Here is a 16,220-nt window from a genome sequence, read left to right on the forward strand (position 1 = left end):
CGAAAATGAAAATGTCCAGAGTGTGCAGGCCAGCAACTGTATGTAGACAGAGATGGGTTCTCTTTAGAAAACCTGTACAGTAAGGTCCTCAGGGATTAGCCTAATTGCATCACTGAATCTGTCTAAATGAACTTTTAGATTTGTATTTATATCAGGACTCATTATTTCCTCCAACTCAGTCCAAGAATTACTGACTACCCTGTGCAGGGTAACAGCATCAGCAGCCTGACTGCACAGCGTTTTTCTTTGCATTCCTCTGTGATACTAGTGAAGAAATAATCAGCAAAATATTCCAAAGGCATTTATTTATTTCTTGCACATATATTAAAAATAAAATCTTACAAAATATGGAACCATATACTGAAATATATAATCTTAATTCATACATCAAGCATTTTTTAATGTAAGCTAGAAAAATAGAAATTTCATTTTGGACCCATATAATAATCTTGCTGTATTCCTAAAAACGATGTTAAAAATTATTTTTCCTTAAAAAGAGAAAGTGCACGTTGCTTCACCAGACTAGCAAAAATAATTCAGTGCAAATTCCTAAAACAGGCATTCAGATTACATTTCCTTTCATATATGATTTCTAAATAGTGAATAGTTCAGGTTTTTCCTATTCTGAAACAGAGATGAGCACAATCAGCTGAAAAGAAAGTTGAATAAGCTATTGCCTCTGTCCTGGAATTTAGCTTCCAGCAAGGTCAAAATAAACTCTTATTGGAGCTCTTCTTTACTCAAAGTTAGGCAAAATTTGCTAGTGTTGATGTAAAATATTTCTTTACATTTTACCTAGAACACTTAAAATACATTCAAGCTTTACCAAGCATTTTGGTTATTTGCTGTAGGCATCTGTGAACTGTCACAGTTGGAATTTACAGAAGTAAAATTCATTCTGTTCAAAATCCTGTCAATTACTAACTTTAAAAAGTTCTTCAGTAAGGAGTTATATATTAACAGTAGTTTGATATACAGGTATTTAAGTCAAGAACATCAGACTGCATATGACACAAATCACTTCAGGATCTCATTAGCATCCACTTTCTGCATGTTTTATGTAGACTCAGGCTGACATTTTGGTTGAAGCTCACTCCACAGAAAGTGCCACTTACATTAATAAATAAAGGATAATTAGGTATTTTTTTTAACCTGAAAAATTACATCGGTTTTGGTTTAGTTCTTAACACAAAATGCACATGTTATTTTATATACGTTTGTAAGGATTCAGTCCCTTAGAATAAAAGAAGTAAAATAAAAAAATACAGCTTCTCCATCTGTCCTTCTGAACATACAACCAACTTGAAGCACTAGCACTTAAGAGTCACACTGTCCACATAACCTGAGCTAGCTGTAAAACTGGTCAGCGTTGAACAAAACAATGTAAATCAAACTCAGTGAAATTACTTTTAAAAATGTAAATGTCCTATAAAGAGTCGATATTGGGTTTTTTCCCGTTTTGGTTGATTTTTTGACTGAACATTGGAAAGAAGAAATTGCATAAGAAAGAAAGAAGAAATTGCATAAAACATGCTATACAAACATATTTTGCTATACAGCTTCTAAAACTTGCAATTCCAGTTACTAAAAGCACACATTCTATTAAAAAAATGAGTACAAAACATAGAAGATCAAATATTTAAGACTTGCTCAAGGATGCAGTTGGTCTGATCTTGCAAAATACTTGGGCAGGTGCTTAATATTAAGCATATGAGTCATTGTGCCAAGAGAGATTTTATGGCGAACACTAATGCACAAATATTAGACTGGCTCTTCCACTTCAAGATAAGCGTGGACGTAAGTGCTTTGCTGGATATGGATCAGGATGCTCAGCACCTAACAGGGCTGCAGGCACTGATCCAGCAAAGCACTTACCCACATGAACAACACGGCTGACTTGAGGATCGCTGCTCATGTGCTTAACATTAGGCATGCTCGTAAGTGCTTTCCTGGAAGGGCCCGATAGACCAATCGTGTGTGAGCTATAAAATTTGAAGCAGAGTATGTTTAACACACCGCATATTTAACAATGCTAATCTGCTGAGATTTGCTGTTTCTTGGAAGGGGGCATGTCCGATGTCAAACATTTATTTTTCAGAAAGTGCGTAAAAGAAGCCATCAAAAGCAGCTTTGTGATTATGGAGAGTTATGATAATACAAGTGAGTCTTCTTAAGCTCCTTTCATTTCTTCTTTGCACGTCTTTGCTCAGGCATCTACAAAGTAAAGAGAAAACCCTAATCAAAAACATTACTTTATTCAAATAACCATCCATGCATTTAATTTTGCCTTAATAAACATCACGTCAGATGCAACTGAACACCTGAAAACAAGCACACTAAAGCCTTCCAGATTTCAGATCTGAATGCAAGCTCTGCCAACTATGCCACCTCTTCCACTGAAAATATTCAAATCACCAATCACTTCTACAAATAGAATTAAGTTTATTACTTAAGACTGAAAATGATGTGCCAGTTTGACCCTTAAATATTCCTAAGTCAGTGCTTGAATTTCCATGTTTTCCATGCCCACTGATGTCAACCCATTTTCTATGCAAAGTCCAAAAAAGTGAAAATGTGAGAGCTGTTTAATCCCAGATAAACAACTATAAAATCATCACAGCTCATCAGATATTTACATGAACATGTAGAGATGTCATGTTAACCCAGAAAAAGACATAAAGTAAAACCACATTTCTATAATAGCCCTGGCATGTTGCTCTATACTATGCTAACCAAGGAAGAAATAGCAAAGCAACACTTCATAATGATCTACTGCTACTGCTGGCCAAGCAGGGTAACTATATTTAAATCCTTATTGTGGTAGGAAATATTGTTTTATGCACTTGGCACCTTATGCTCTTCATAACTTCTTACAGATACATGTCGAGGAAGTTTCAAACTTACTAAACGTATTTCTTGCTTTCCTAAAGGGAAAAGTTTTGTTTTCATGTGAAAGTTCTAATGGTTTTTGGAAATGGCTTATTTTTCTTGTCATGCACAAATTTGTGCTTAACCAAAAGTACAGTCACTAATAAAATTACTATTATGGTAAGTTACAGCATAGCTGACAGCTGAAGTCGAGATGTGGCACTAAAGCAAAATGCATCCCTGCACAGAAGAAGAACTCTAGACTTAGTCCTTGAGCACAGCAGCAGATGGGAAAGGCATGCATAGAGCAAGAAAAAATAAAATCTGACACCTAAGAAGTACCAGAAGGTCAGCACAAAGGCCTCTCATCTGTATCAGATTTGTTCTCTCTCTGTCCCAAATTCCGACCAGAGAAACTGGGACTTTTTCATAGAAGGTTCTTGAACAGCTCAGTCAATGAAAAGGCGTGCTTGGAAAGTTTATTCCACAAAATTTTTGAACTGTTAAAATCCAAATTCCTAAAACTAGCATATTTAAATACCCAGAAGAGCTTCTACCATGTATCTGTTCTGCCCCATAGTTCCCGTTTCAAACATAATCCTCTCCCATTCCTGGTTTTCCAACAAGCACCCATCCCATGCTTGTCTGCTTTCTCAGCATTTTCTAGAACTGGCTTTTCATTAATAGATACAAAACTCCTTTTTTCTATCAAAACACTCCCTAACTAGTTGCTTACTGCACAGAACTTCTCCATTAACCTAACAGAATGTGCCTGCTCTTTTTCTTTCCTTTTTTTTCCCATAGCATCATCCTGCATTTTTGATGAGTGTTTTTCAAAATTGCCATCACTTTGGCATCCCATGATTCTACTCACATGAATCTGGGAGGTTGAATGTTTTCTGGAATTTAACCCTTCCAGTTCACAACCACAATTGCTTGTTCTGGGGTCATCAAATGCTATTTATTATCAGAGATAATAATTCTGTAGATTTCCAAGTATTTTCCTCTATCTGGAATTCCAGCCATGCTGACCCTCTGTGCATTTGCAAACTCACTTTGTAAAAAACATCCGTTTGAAAGGCACACAAAACCCAACAAGAACTACAAAACTGCACAGAACACATGGCAAGACTTCTCTTTCATTTCTGGCTGGAATAGAGTACTACAGAGCTTTTTAACCTAAGAGACACCATCGTAATCTAAGGGTTGTAAATGACAGCAAGTAAGTTTGAAGTGAAAAAATGGCATAGTTACTCAAAAAGGGGAAATGCCTAATTTCTCTAAAACTTGCATGATCAAGGGATACAAGCAGATTCTTTACTGAGCTGAAGTAGCAAAGACTGATGTGTTTTAAGAATGTCATTCAAAAACAAACATCGTAGTTGATCTACAGTAATGACTCAGTGCAACAACTGATGGATGACATTGATTATTGTGCAGAATTGGCTAGATCGGTACAAATGATCCCAGTGACTCCATCTCTTTTTCAATTCTGAGACTGAGGGAAGCCACATCATCAGCTATCCCTCTAAATATACAGGAATAGTCTGTAATGATGAAAGAACACAGAAAAGAGTGGATAGTGCATTTTAAGTAACAGTCCTACCTTGAACAAAACTTTGTAAAACTAAACCTTATCTAAGACACTCATACTTAAGCTTTTGAATCCAATGCCAAACAGGCTTCTTAAAAAAACCCCCACCCATTCTTGCCTTTAAATCAATTTTTCCCTGATTATTTTTGTAAGGACCTCTTGACCTTGGAACTAAACATAAAAATACCCCTATATTGCTATGCGCTAAGAGATTTATCACGTAAAGCCAAAGAGATGCCAGAACTCTTTAAGGATTAAAATTTATATACAGGAAAATACCAAAAGCACTTAAAAAATGTGCTGAAACCCAACCTAGCTTTTGAAGCATACAGCAAATACAGCAAGCACAAGTTTGTTACACAAAGCACTTTATTGCATTACACGTACACTGACATTCATTGCCATTTGTTTCCAGCATATTGGATACGCCCCAAATCCCAATACAGAGAGTATCCTTGCCTCGATAAAATACCAGTGACAACGCTTACATCAACGCTTACATTTGGGTCAAAATAAAAATGTAATGATGCCATCCTACTCTGATGCAACACTGGGTAAAAAACTTCAGAAAGTTTTAAAAAAATAACGCTCCTTAAGAATTTAAGAAAAAAAATCATCAAAGGTGGGCAAGTTTTGACCTAGAATGAAGTGTAATGGAGAAGACTCCATGGTGGGCTTTACTGGGCTTGCTCTAGAAGGAGCAGCAGCACAGTATAGTACCCTGCTAAGCCTTGCTTCTAGCTCACAGCACCATTTTAATGCAGCTGAGCCATCTTCCCAATCCAGGCTGGAAAATCAGATATCATGGTACTGCCTTGCCTCACTAAGGACCAGCAGCTCTGTGCCTGGCCAGCTGACAGACCTCTCCATCACACTCGTACCCAGACATGCCCTGCATACACTATACTAACAAAAAACTCCAGGAGACTTCTTTAGCTTAACATAAAAAATAACCATTGTATGAAATTCTTTAAAGAGTAGGTCTTCATTTTGATGTTTTAGGTTTGGAGCTGAAGAAAGCAGAAATGGATTTCATTCCACTCTTATCAACTTTGGCCAGAGCCTTCTGTGCTGCAGACATCTTGGTGTTTGCCTGTGAGTGAAATGATAAACAGAAACAGTTAAACAGCAACTCCATAGGGGGGAAACAGATGCTACAAACTCCTAAATACAGAAGTCAAACAATAAGTTGAATTGCTTTTTTAGTATACGGCCGTAAAGATAATGTGATGCAGGCTTTGAATAGTAGGAGAAAAATATTAAAAAACAAATTTGAGATTGTTCAAACTGAAGAATACTTGTCTTGAATTACTTAACCTCAAACAAAGACAGAAAACCAACTACAAGGAGAAGGAGGTGAAACATCTCTCGTTTCTGCAGGATGAGGTATCCCAAATCAAACGTTTACTTTGGGATAATCCCTGAGTGTACATTAATAGGAATAATGCATGCAATAGAACAGATGCATTCTGTACCCTCCGACTCAATCTCATGATTATGCTGTCAGCAGGCTGAATTACAGGCCTGCATTACGGATGATGAATAATTCACACTGATTTACTATCAAAGACTATGCACAGTGAAATAAAGGGAAAAGGGATTAAGAACTAGGAATGAAGAAGGTAACTAACATTTACAAAGCACTTTTGAGGCCACTGGGACAACTTCCCAGACTTCTATGCCTAAAACACATTTTATGAACCACATTTTATAGAGCCGACCTCTTTCCTTTCTTGTATTTTAAAGCGTTATGTTTTAAATCTCTAGCTGCTTTCCCTATTAAGAAAACTTTGCATTGACCTTTCCTTATGATACTCCTCAGTCTGCAGGAATTCCCAATTACAGTACTTGGGATCAGCTAGATGGTTATGGATACGATGGAGATAGGCAACCACTGTATGATTGTCTGTGTTACTCTACAAATAAAACCACTGCCAAAGTATTTTAAAAAAGAGTAGTATACTGTACAGAGTCCAAGGGCTATCTTTTCTTTCCCAGATTCTCTCATCAATGTGCGTTATTACTTCAGAAGTAAATCTTATTTAATGTTAAAATGAATTATCTCTCCTCAGTTTATTTCTATCATTATGCTAAGTTCAAAAGCATATAATGTGGGGAGGGGGGAAGCACGCATATTTAAACTATTTATCACCTTCACTTAGGGGGCAATCCTCCTACTTCCAAACTAGAATGTGCAATGAGTAAAAAAAAAAATCTGGGGTTTTGGAGGGAGGAAGGAATGCATCTATCACCAGCTGCTTCTCTTTGCAAAGGGATAACGAGTAGTCAGCATTAGACTGAAGGTCACAAGACCAGCACAGCGGGCCTTCTCAGATCCCCACGGATTGGAGGAAGATTCATTTTCTTTCAATGTTCAGAGAAATAAGCCAGTACAAGCCTCACAGCTTTGGCAGACACAGACAGGATCTATTTCTTTTCACATCTCTGTTGCTCTCCTAGGAACAGTACAGTGGCAGGCACCGCTGGACTCAGATTTGGATTGGCCTCCAAACATGCGTTGGAGCTGGCAATCAGTAAGTTCTGTGTTGACTTAACTTCATTAAGTTGACATAAGTAAGAGCACAAGCAATATTTCTAGGTAAAAATAAAGCCTGTCCTAGCATCCCTTGGAATTTAAGTAAATGCTGCCATCTTCATTTCTCTTTTGAGTAACTGAAATTTACCAGTTGCTATCACTAAGCCACAGGATTTCTCATCTAAAGATCTCAAAGAGCTTTGCAAACATTAGCCAAACACCTTAACACATGTGTCTGAGTCTGTGAGGCTCACTGGAATGTTAACTGGTGAAATACAGCCTGGCAGCAGTAGTACAAAACAGTTCGGAATACGAAATTAAAACTGTCACATTAAACCTGAAAGGAAAGTTCAAAGAGATATAATTACAGATGTCAGACAATTTTGTATTTGTTTTGTATTTGTGATGTGTTTTGAAGGAGAAAGTTATGCACTCTGTGCTAGTATTTGCTATTCATCTACATTTCAACAAAACATGTATGAATGCAAGGCTTGCTTACCTTCTTGGTTTTCAGATTGTCGCTGTTAAATTTAGTATAGTCTTCTTGTGGTTCCACAGGGACATCTGACAATTTCCTTTTCTGAAATGTTAGAGTGAGGAAGTTGCTCTGTCAACCACTTTTATGATGTACACACAGGGAAGTTCAAAGCTTTGGCTTTAAAACGTAACCATAGCACCAAAACAGGACTGGCAATCAACTGAAGAATCTGCAGCAAGAGTGGAAGATTTCTGTCTGCAATCGTCTTCTCTACATGTGAATATAAACCATCCTGACAGCATTCAGAAGAGAGCATTCAGTGTCAGGGGAAGCATTTTCTTCCTAGTCTTCTGACGAATGACTGCTAGAAATCAGCCATGATCATGACTTTGGTGTCAGTCTATTTAGAGAGCTTTCTGGAGCAGCTGTTGGAAGTCAGTGCCTGACAGTCAAGGAACTGTGGTGCTTATGATCTCATAGACCTGTGCAGCACCTCCAGTGTTGCAGCTATCTGCCAGCACATGTGGATCATCATTTAGTCTGTTGTCTGTTCACAACCTTTAGAATTAATTAGCTTCTACAGGCTGGCAAGAGTGAAACACTGCCATAGCTCATTTATCACTTGAATCCAACAGTATATTATGGAAGTTTGACTGCATGTGCTGTGTGACTTCTAACTTCAGAAATAATGCACGTGAACGATTCTAAGCACTCCACATGATCAGGCAGTAAAAATGAATATTTCTTTCCATAAACTGTGAGCATGTGTTTAGTTTAAAGGTGAAAACATTCTGGTATGTTTCCAAAAGGGAAAAAAAAGTATGTAGTATTTTACAACACTGTATTTTTATTATTATTATATATCTGATATTACTACCCTCTCCTTAATATCCTGTGAAATCTAGACCATGGCCTTCCCAGCTTTTGTGCCAAAGAGAGTGATTTTGCAAGCAACTTGGATGGTACCATACATTTTAAGATCCTGTTTTATTCATTTTGTTTATGGTGCTTCTGATATCTCTTTCTCTCTCTTCCCCTCCCTCTCTCTGTTTGGCACAGAAGTCAGGTCTGCAGCCTAGATTTCTCAGCTCTTAGAACCAGATCCAACTGAAGCCTTTTCTTCTGATTTCAATGGAATCTGGATCAGCCTCTTTAGGAGGCTGTTTACTGCGCTGTGATTACATTTTCAAATGACAATCTAATGAAGAATTACTTTTCTCCTCTTTTTGGAACCTGATAAACAAGTTTTTAAAACTTATAACAAAAATGTTTGCATTTCAGCAAAACATTTGCTGTTTAGTTGTAGCAAAGCCTACATATTCTTTGCAAATGTCTCTCATCATCTGCCAATAGCCAGACTCCCTGTGCTGACAAACTGGACACTGTGATGATTACAACACAGGATCAACAGCTTACAATTAATACAAAGAACATGCAATTTTGATTTAATTATTAAATCACAAAGACCAGGCTGCACCCAGCTTGTTCTTTTTCAAGAAAGAGAATTTGTCATTGCTTTTCGGCTGATCACTGAAGTTTCTACATCTTTCCTCCCTTCAGAGTTTAATGTAATCTATAAACATGCAATTATTTTTCCAAAACAGGAAATGCATGTTAGAACGTTATTTTGGAATAATCATATATTATGTCTGATAATACACCTTGTCCTCATGAAGAGAAATGTCAACACAAGTGATTAGAAACAATCTGAAGGAGATGAAGTTTCCATGTATAAGCCTACCTTGCTCCTCTGAGATTGTGAAATAAAGGAGTGTTTTAATCTCTGAAGTTGCAAGGACTTAAACACAGAAACATCATACACACCCTGGTCAGTGCTCTGGAAATTAATCAAATCCTCAGCAAGGTCTCACTACCCAACAACTGAACAGTTCTAAGCCTCATTTCCTCTGCAACCAAACTGCTGAAATAAAACTGTTTTTAAAAATAGATTCTCAGAACTATCCCAACGGTATAAGAGGTATTCGTACACAATATGGAATGTACATCACATGCAGTTTAATACAGTTGTTTTAACTTGCTTATATAGCTAATGACTATCAATTGGCTCCTGATGTGTGCTTAATATTTCTTACAACACATAAAGATAATTCTTAACTGAATCAAAGGGCCAAGTAACTGTGCAGCCAGAACAACTGTCCAGCCACATGGAAATAACAGATCTCTTTGGATATCCATTGGAGAACAAATGCTATTAATAACAGTAGGGCTCAATTATTCCTCTATGTGCTAGCTGACATGCTGCTAAACAGAAGAGTCACTGAAGGAGCCAGAACTGAGGGTTTTTTTAGACTTTGTTTCAGTAAGTAGCAGGGACATTGCAGGAAAGGCCAGCCTGATAGGTAATCTCGTTTCAGCAGACATGGGCTGCCCAGTTTAAAGTAAATGGAAAGGATTATCCAAAATGGGGTTATTGGTTCTATGGGGCAAACTTTGCAAACCATATGCCTTACTTGTCTGAGGCAAAGCAAAGGGACTTGATGTGTGAGGAAGACATTTGGAAGGTAAAAGAAAAAGACTGAAGAAGTGATTTTGGATCTTCGACTTCAAATAAGGTGAAAATCTTGGAGGAAGAAGCTTTTCAGACTAAACACTATAAATGTGGCTCCTTGCTCACACAGATGCACACACATTCCACCACCCCCCATTCATCCTCCAAAAAATCCAACTGACACTAGGTGTAAGCAGAAGTCTCTAATGAATGGGGGAAAAAAAGACTGGGGGAAAGGAAATATTTAAAAAAAAAAAAAAAAAAGATTTGTTTAGGGGTCAGGTAATCCTGGGACTAAGTGAGAACTGCCAAAAAGTCAAGCTGAGTTAGACCTTGAAAAGGAAATTAAAACAAACAGTACAAGGTTGTTTAGCCACAGAGGCAAAAAGGGAATTAAAAAAGAGAAAGTGAAGCTGCTGTACTGTAGGGATTGGATAGATATTAAAGTTAACCTATGTGTGGACCCAAAATGGAAGAACTCTTTTGCCTCAGTAAATCATTTTCAATAAAAATGAAGAGGTTAAACACAGGGACAGAAGAGAGAATAGAAATCACTCTATTCAAGACAGAAGTAAAACTCAGTATGCTGATCTGGTTGGAAGACCGCATCAGAAGCTACAAGATGAGAGCCAGAACCTGGTGTATATTCTGTCAGGAAGGGACCATAGTGCAGAATAGCCACAGACCCATCTTTAATATAAGAAGGGAGAAAAAGTGATAGTAGGACTCAGGAGAAGAGAGTGGGGGAAAAAAGTGAAAGAAGGAAGAATAATTGAAGAGTAAATGAAACACAGAATCATAGAGTGGTTTGGGTTTGAAGGGACCTAAGATCATCTAATTCCAACCCTCCTGCCATGGGCACGAACACCTTCCTCTAGACCAGGTGGCACAGAGCCCCATCCAGCCTGGCCTTGAACACTGCCAGGGATGGGAGTTCACATGTCTGGGCAGCCTGTTCCACTGCCTCACCACCTTCACATCTAATTTAAACGTACACTCTCTCTCAGCTTAAGGTCATTGCCCCTTGTCCTGTCACCACATGCCCTTGTAAAAAGTTTCTTGCCAGCTCTCCTGTAGCCCCCTTAAGGTACTGGAAGGTGCTCTAAGATCTCCCTGGAGCCTTCTCTTCTCCAGGATGAACAACTCCAATGCTCTCAGTATGTCTCAGCCTAAAATCAAAACAAGGTAATGCCTACTAAGTTGCCTTTATTTTCTCAAATATAACACATTTTCTGGCGACAGAATGTGAGGGATTGCCAGAGGACTTAACGTGGTGCCACTTAAGCAGCTGAAATTACAGAAAACAAATACTGCATAAGAAGTTTAAGGTAGGTGAGAAACTGGGGAAAAGGGAAACAAAGGCAAATAATGCAGAAAGGGATGCCATTGGATCAGATGGAGATTACTAGTTAATTACTAATTAAAGATAATAATACAATGCTATCGTTTGCCAAATGTACACCACTGAGTAGCATTATGAACACCTAAAGAGCTTTTAACACTGTGTAAAAAAGTCAGGGAACCTTCAAGACTGGAAACATTAAAACCAGATTAAATGTACAGAAGAAGAAAAAGGTCATGTACACAGAAACTAACTGCTTGAATTTCTTGTAAATCTGAGAACTGATCAAGTAGAAACTGCAGTGGAAAAAAACAAATCAACTGTGTGTCTTAACTATTCACAGCACAACAGAGAGTTATCTGATCACACACCAACAGAGGGAAATGGGATTCTAGTCTGTAATGGGACCAAGTATTTCTAGTTAAGACAAGAAGGGAAGAATGCCATCATATTGTATGAGTAAAGGTTTTATCAGAAATAATTACACATTTTTCTGGTCACCTGCTTTGAAACAATTGAATTCATCTTGGAATAGGTGTAAAGAAATGTTTCCACAATGAGGGAATGGAGAACCCATCTCACACAACCAAACTGGCTTCTCAAAATGAAAACACAAAGCATATATGTTTTCCCTTTATACATTGAAAGAACTAATGTTAGGGAGGGAAAGGAGCCATTTCAATTTCAAAAAACAATGATAAAGTTAGCACAAAAGGGCAGGGGAATAAATTGGCCATGAATAAATTCAAGGTGGAATTTACAGAAAGGTTTCTGAGCATCAGAGGAATGAGGTTACAGAACACTCTTCCAAGAGAAGTAATGGAAATAAAAAATCCTAATTACAGTGAAGAATGGTCAGTGTATGAGAGATTATTCAACATGGTTGTCTGGGAATCCATGACCCAGGAGGTCCCTTTCAGGGTCCTCATAAATTATATATGAAAGAAAACCTATGAGGTCATATTGTCCCATCAACCTCAATAAAACTAAATAAGCAAAACACGTATGAAAAAGACTGCTGACCGAAACCATAAAATATGTCTTTTTCCCTCCCCTTTTTAAGCAGGAAAACCAACCAAAATATTCCTTATTAAAAATATGAGTTACCTGGTAAATTTCTTGAGCTTGTTTCAGACTGGCTTTTCACAAGGCCACCTTACTTAATGTATTGTACCCAGTGCTTGGTCTGGTCCAGTTTTAATAATAACTCAGAAAAATTAACTTACAACACATCTATCAATATCTTAATGTTCTCCTACCTTCACTGGTGGCTCTGGTGCTGGGCTTCTAAGTTCTGGGAGCCTGCAGAACAAAAGATTTTAAATTAAAAATTAAGAGAGATGAATTGCACAATCTAAAGTTTGGAAATCCTTCTTTATGAATGTTGCTTTGGTTATCAGCTACTCACACATGGCAAGCACTTGCAAAAAAAAGCAGCTCATGGACTGTATTTCTGACTTATGAAACTATGGGGTTTCAGGCTGCAAATTGCACACTTTTCCAAAGGCCACCATAACAGAAGCCTTTGAGCAAAACTGAACTGATGAGTAGGTGCAGAGTCCCAGTGATGATCCAAGCCAAGTCTGCTGCTGGCAGGGAACACCAGGATGAGGATTTGGCTCACCTTCCAGATTTAAATACAAACTAACACAGGTGAGATAAATAAGTCAAACCCAAGCAGCATTGAGTGAGTAGGGAAAAGGAAAGAGGAGGGGGGATGAAGACTCAATTTCTGGCTCTGCTGTCTGTGCTTGACAATTCTGGACAAACTGTTCTTTTGGATTTTCCTCCCACTTGCTTTCAAACAGGATACATTACTCAGGGTTTCATCAGGCAACAGTGGTAACAGACATATCCGACTTTAACATTACATCTCCCCCAGCTCACAGTCCTTAACACCATAGGAAAGCCAAAAAATAACCTACAGTCCACATTTGAAAAATCACGTTTCAAGTGTGGCAAATATAATCTCATTGTGTCATTCACTGCACTGCCTTGATGAACAAATCTCAGTATTCAACAGAAATGACCAAATGGACATTAATCCATGCCATGTAAAGCTATAAGCCAGCTGGAACAATACTTACCCCAAGTATTTTAACAACTCCTTACTCAGATCTTCAGGAATATACTCTGATATTAACCCATGGGCATACCGTACATAGTCTTCAGGAAGAGGTCAGGGAGTGGGGAGGAGGAGAAAAAGAACATTCATGTTACAAAGTCACATTGCTTTAGCCATGTTGCATGTGCTACCATGAGGCACAAGGTTGAATCACTCACAACAGACTTCTAATGGATACACTGTGATGCTTCTCTGCCTTGAGTAGTTTATGTTATATGACACTCGTAGGTTTATTTAAAAAGTAAAGACTTACTACACTCACTTTGTCAGCACATGTTATTAATATCTGCTGCATGTACTTTACAAAAGCTGTTCACTTTCTGAGAGTACTAGATATCGTGTATTTTTCCGAAGAAATTAAATTTTAAAAACCTGCAAAAGTAAAAAGCTGAGTCAACAGAACATGCAATCATTAATTTTAAACCATCTGGATCTTACAATTATTTGGCAAGGGCTTCAGTACTAAAGAACATTTTCTGGCTTCAACTGAAAACAATTAGATGAGACAATGAGTCTATTTCAAAGTCTTGTACTTAATTTTCAGTACTTTATACAAAATGCCAAGGCCTATCTAAACATCACTGGCAAGACAGGATAATTATCTGTGGAAATATGAACTACTAGAAGCTGTTTTCAGTACAGGGCACTCCTGCTATAAATGTTCTTCTGAGAGACTGAGGAAAAAAAGTGACCCTTTTATAACACAAAGTCCTAAACCAGATCTTTTCCGGTCACGTTCTTCACAAGCATTTACTGATCATGGGCTGGATTTTTTAAACTTGCTGTTGTTGAGGCTGCTAGGGAGTAACTGCACCCATGCACAGGAAGCATTTGCCAGGCAGATATTAAGCTAAAATCTCCCTTCTGAATTCCAACTCCAACAGGCCAGTTTATCTGGTCATTTGCCTCCACACTTAGAGAGTTCAGAAGCACATGGCATACCAACCTTAAGGCGGCAAAGAGCTATTACTTTAGTGCCAGAGATAAATTTTTTTTTTTTCCCCATTTTCTCTTTTTTTAACTTGAAAAGCCCAATGCAAACTGGCATTGAAGGAGAAAGCATTAACAAACTGACAGCAGCATACGCATTTCAGTTGAACTGATAATAAATTCCTACTATCATCTATCAGCACTTCTCCTTCCTTCACTGCCTAGATTCATCAAAGTTTTTTCACTCTCTAAGCCTACTTTGGGATCAGGAGAGAATACAAAATAATTCCAACCCAAGACAATTTCACCTCAGCACTTAATATGTCCAATTTACTGCTTAAGAAAAATATTCCAATCATTTCGCTCTTTGCATTATGACACTGAATGGTGAGTCCAAATCAACTGCTATTATTTCATACTAAATACAAAACACATTCCCTTCGCATTTCTGACTTGAAGTAATCTTCACTATCTTCCTTTACTAATTTAAAAATACCACTATTTGCCTCCTATGGAGTCTGTGTTCTTACACCAGCCTATCTTTGTAATTAATCTTTCATCAAACATTAGGAATATTGCACATTCCCCTTCTTTGTCTTCTGAATGAAATAGTCAAGTCCCATATGACAAACCTCCCCTACTTCCCTATTCGCTCTCATTATATCCTCCCCTATTTTTGCCCTACAACATCTGTAGAAGCTAACTACATATACCCATCTATTTTTAAGGTGCTGAAATTTCATAATACCCCAATGAAAACAATTCTGTACAGAAATAAATTGCACTGTCACAGCAGTGAAAATCAGACAAGAAAATGAGTCTTACTAGAAATAAGTGTTGAGAAATGCCCATTTGACTTCCTGTCATACACCTTGCTACATACAGTGGGACTACCTCCAAAACTCACTTACTCTAGACCTCAGTATTCCCAATTTAAATGCTGTTCTCTAAAATATGAAAACCCAAGGTTTTTAAAAATACTTCTATAATCATGTCACTACAAATAAAGAGCAGGGTGGAAAAAAACCCACTGCAGATGAAATAATTAATTATAAATTTCAGAGAAAAAGTATTTAACCATAGTCAAGATGGTTGTTGCCAGGACACTTTCCCCTTTCTTTAAAAGAGTAGGGGTTGGGAAAAAGGTGAAAAGCTACTGTGAAGTTAAAGTCACAACTTTTGCAATTTTGTCTCTTTTTAAAAACCATATATTACAATCTCTGTTCTATAAAATTGTCTATTTGCCTTGTAAATCTCCTTTATGTTGTTTCTTTTGATATCAGGACTTGGTAAGCAATTTTTCACTTTGTGAGCAAGCTGCTTTGTTTCTTCTTAATTTTCAATAGCATGAAGACTTCTGACTGTCTTTGTAATAAGAAACAATTTGCCTTGGTTCATCTTGCTCTAAACTGTTCTTAATTTTCATTAACATTTGCAGATTTTATTCCGAGTCCATTTTCAGGTTTTTCTACAGAATTTGGTGTCAGTAACATTCAGGACATTGCCCTCCCCAGCAAAATAGTGAATAGAAGCAAACAGGATCCCATGAGACTTTTTGGTAACAGGACTGTTATAATTTAATACACATATTATCAAAATTTTGCCCTTAATAATTACACATTTGTGCATTTGTAGTGGGTTGAGGATGGAAAAATGCCAGTGCACCCACAAAAGTCATCCAACTTGTACATTTGTTGCATAAAGTAATGTTTGGACGAGGAGCCTTTTCTCTGTGACCATGACTTCCTAAGATCTCTTCACCATTTTGAAGAATTCTATGAATGCGAATACTCCATGCATCCTAATAAAAATATTCATGAAAAGCAGCATGTTCTAAT

The 16,220-nt window shown here is 37.5% G+C and overlaps 1 protein-coding gene across 4 annotated transcripts in view; it reads right to left on the bottom strand.

The window, feature by feature from the left end:
* Nucleotides 1-290: 290 nt before the first annotated feature.
* The window catches only part of RNASEH2B (ribonuclease H2 subunit B), a 41,983-nt gene continuing 26,053 nt past the window's right edge, over nt 291-16,220 (bottom strand). For 2 of the 4 annotated variants that reach the window (XM_063149266.1, XM_063149265.1), the window contains exons 8-11: nt 13,415-13,493; nt 12,587-12,629; nt 7,498-7,578; nt 4,814-5,555 (exon numbers count right to left, since the gene is read on the bottom strand). In XM_063149266.1, coding sequence (XP_063005336.1) covers nt 5,448-5,555; nt 7,498-7,578; nt 12,587-12,629; nt 13,415-13,493 — 311 coding nt within the window. In that variant the 3' untranslated portion in view covers nt 4,814-5,447. Of the gene's footprint in view, nt 2,215-4,813; nt 5,556-7,497; nt 7,706-12,586; nt 12,630-13,414; nt 13,494-16,220 lie in introns of those variants that run through there. The other 2 variants (XM_063149268.1, XM_063149267.1) reach the window with 2 other exon arrangements.

This window comes from Melospiza melodia, chromosome 2 (assembly GCF_035770615.1).
Source record: "Melospiza melodia melodia isolate bMelMel2 chromosome 2, bMelMel2.pri, whole genome shotgun sequence".
Lineage (NCBI taxonomy): Eukaryota > Metazoa > Chordata > Aves > Passeriformes > Passerellidae > Melospiza > Melospiza melodia.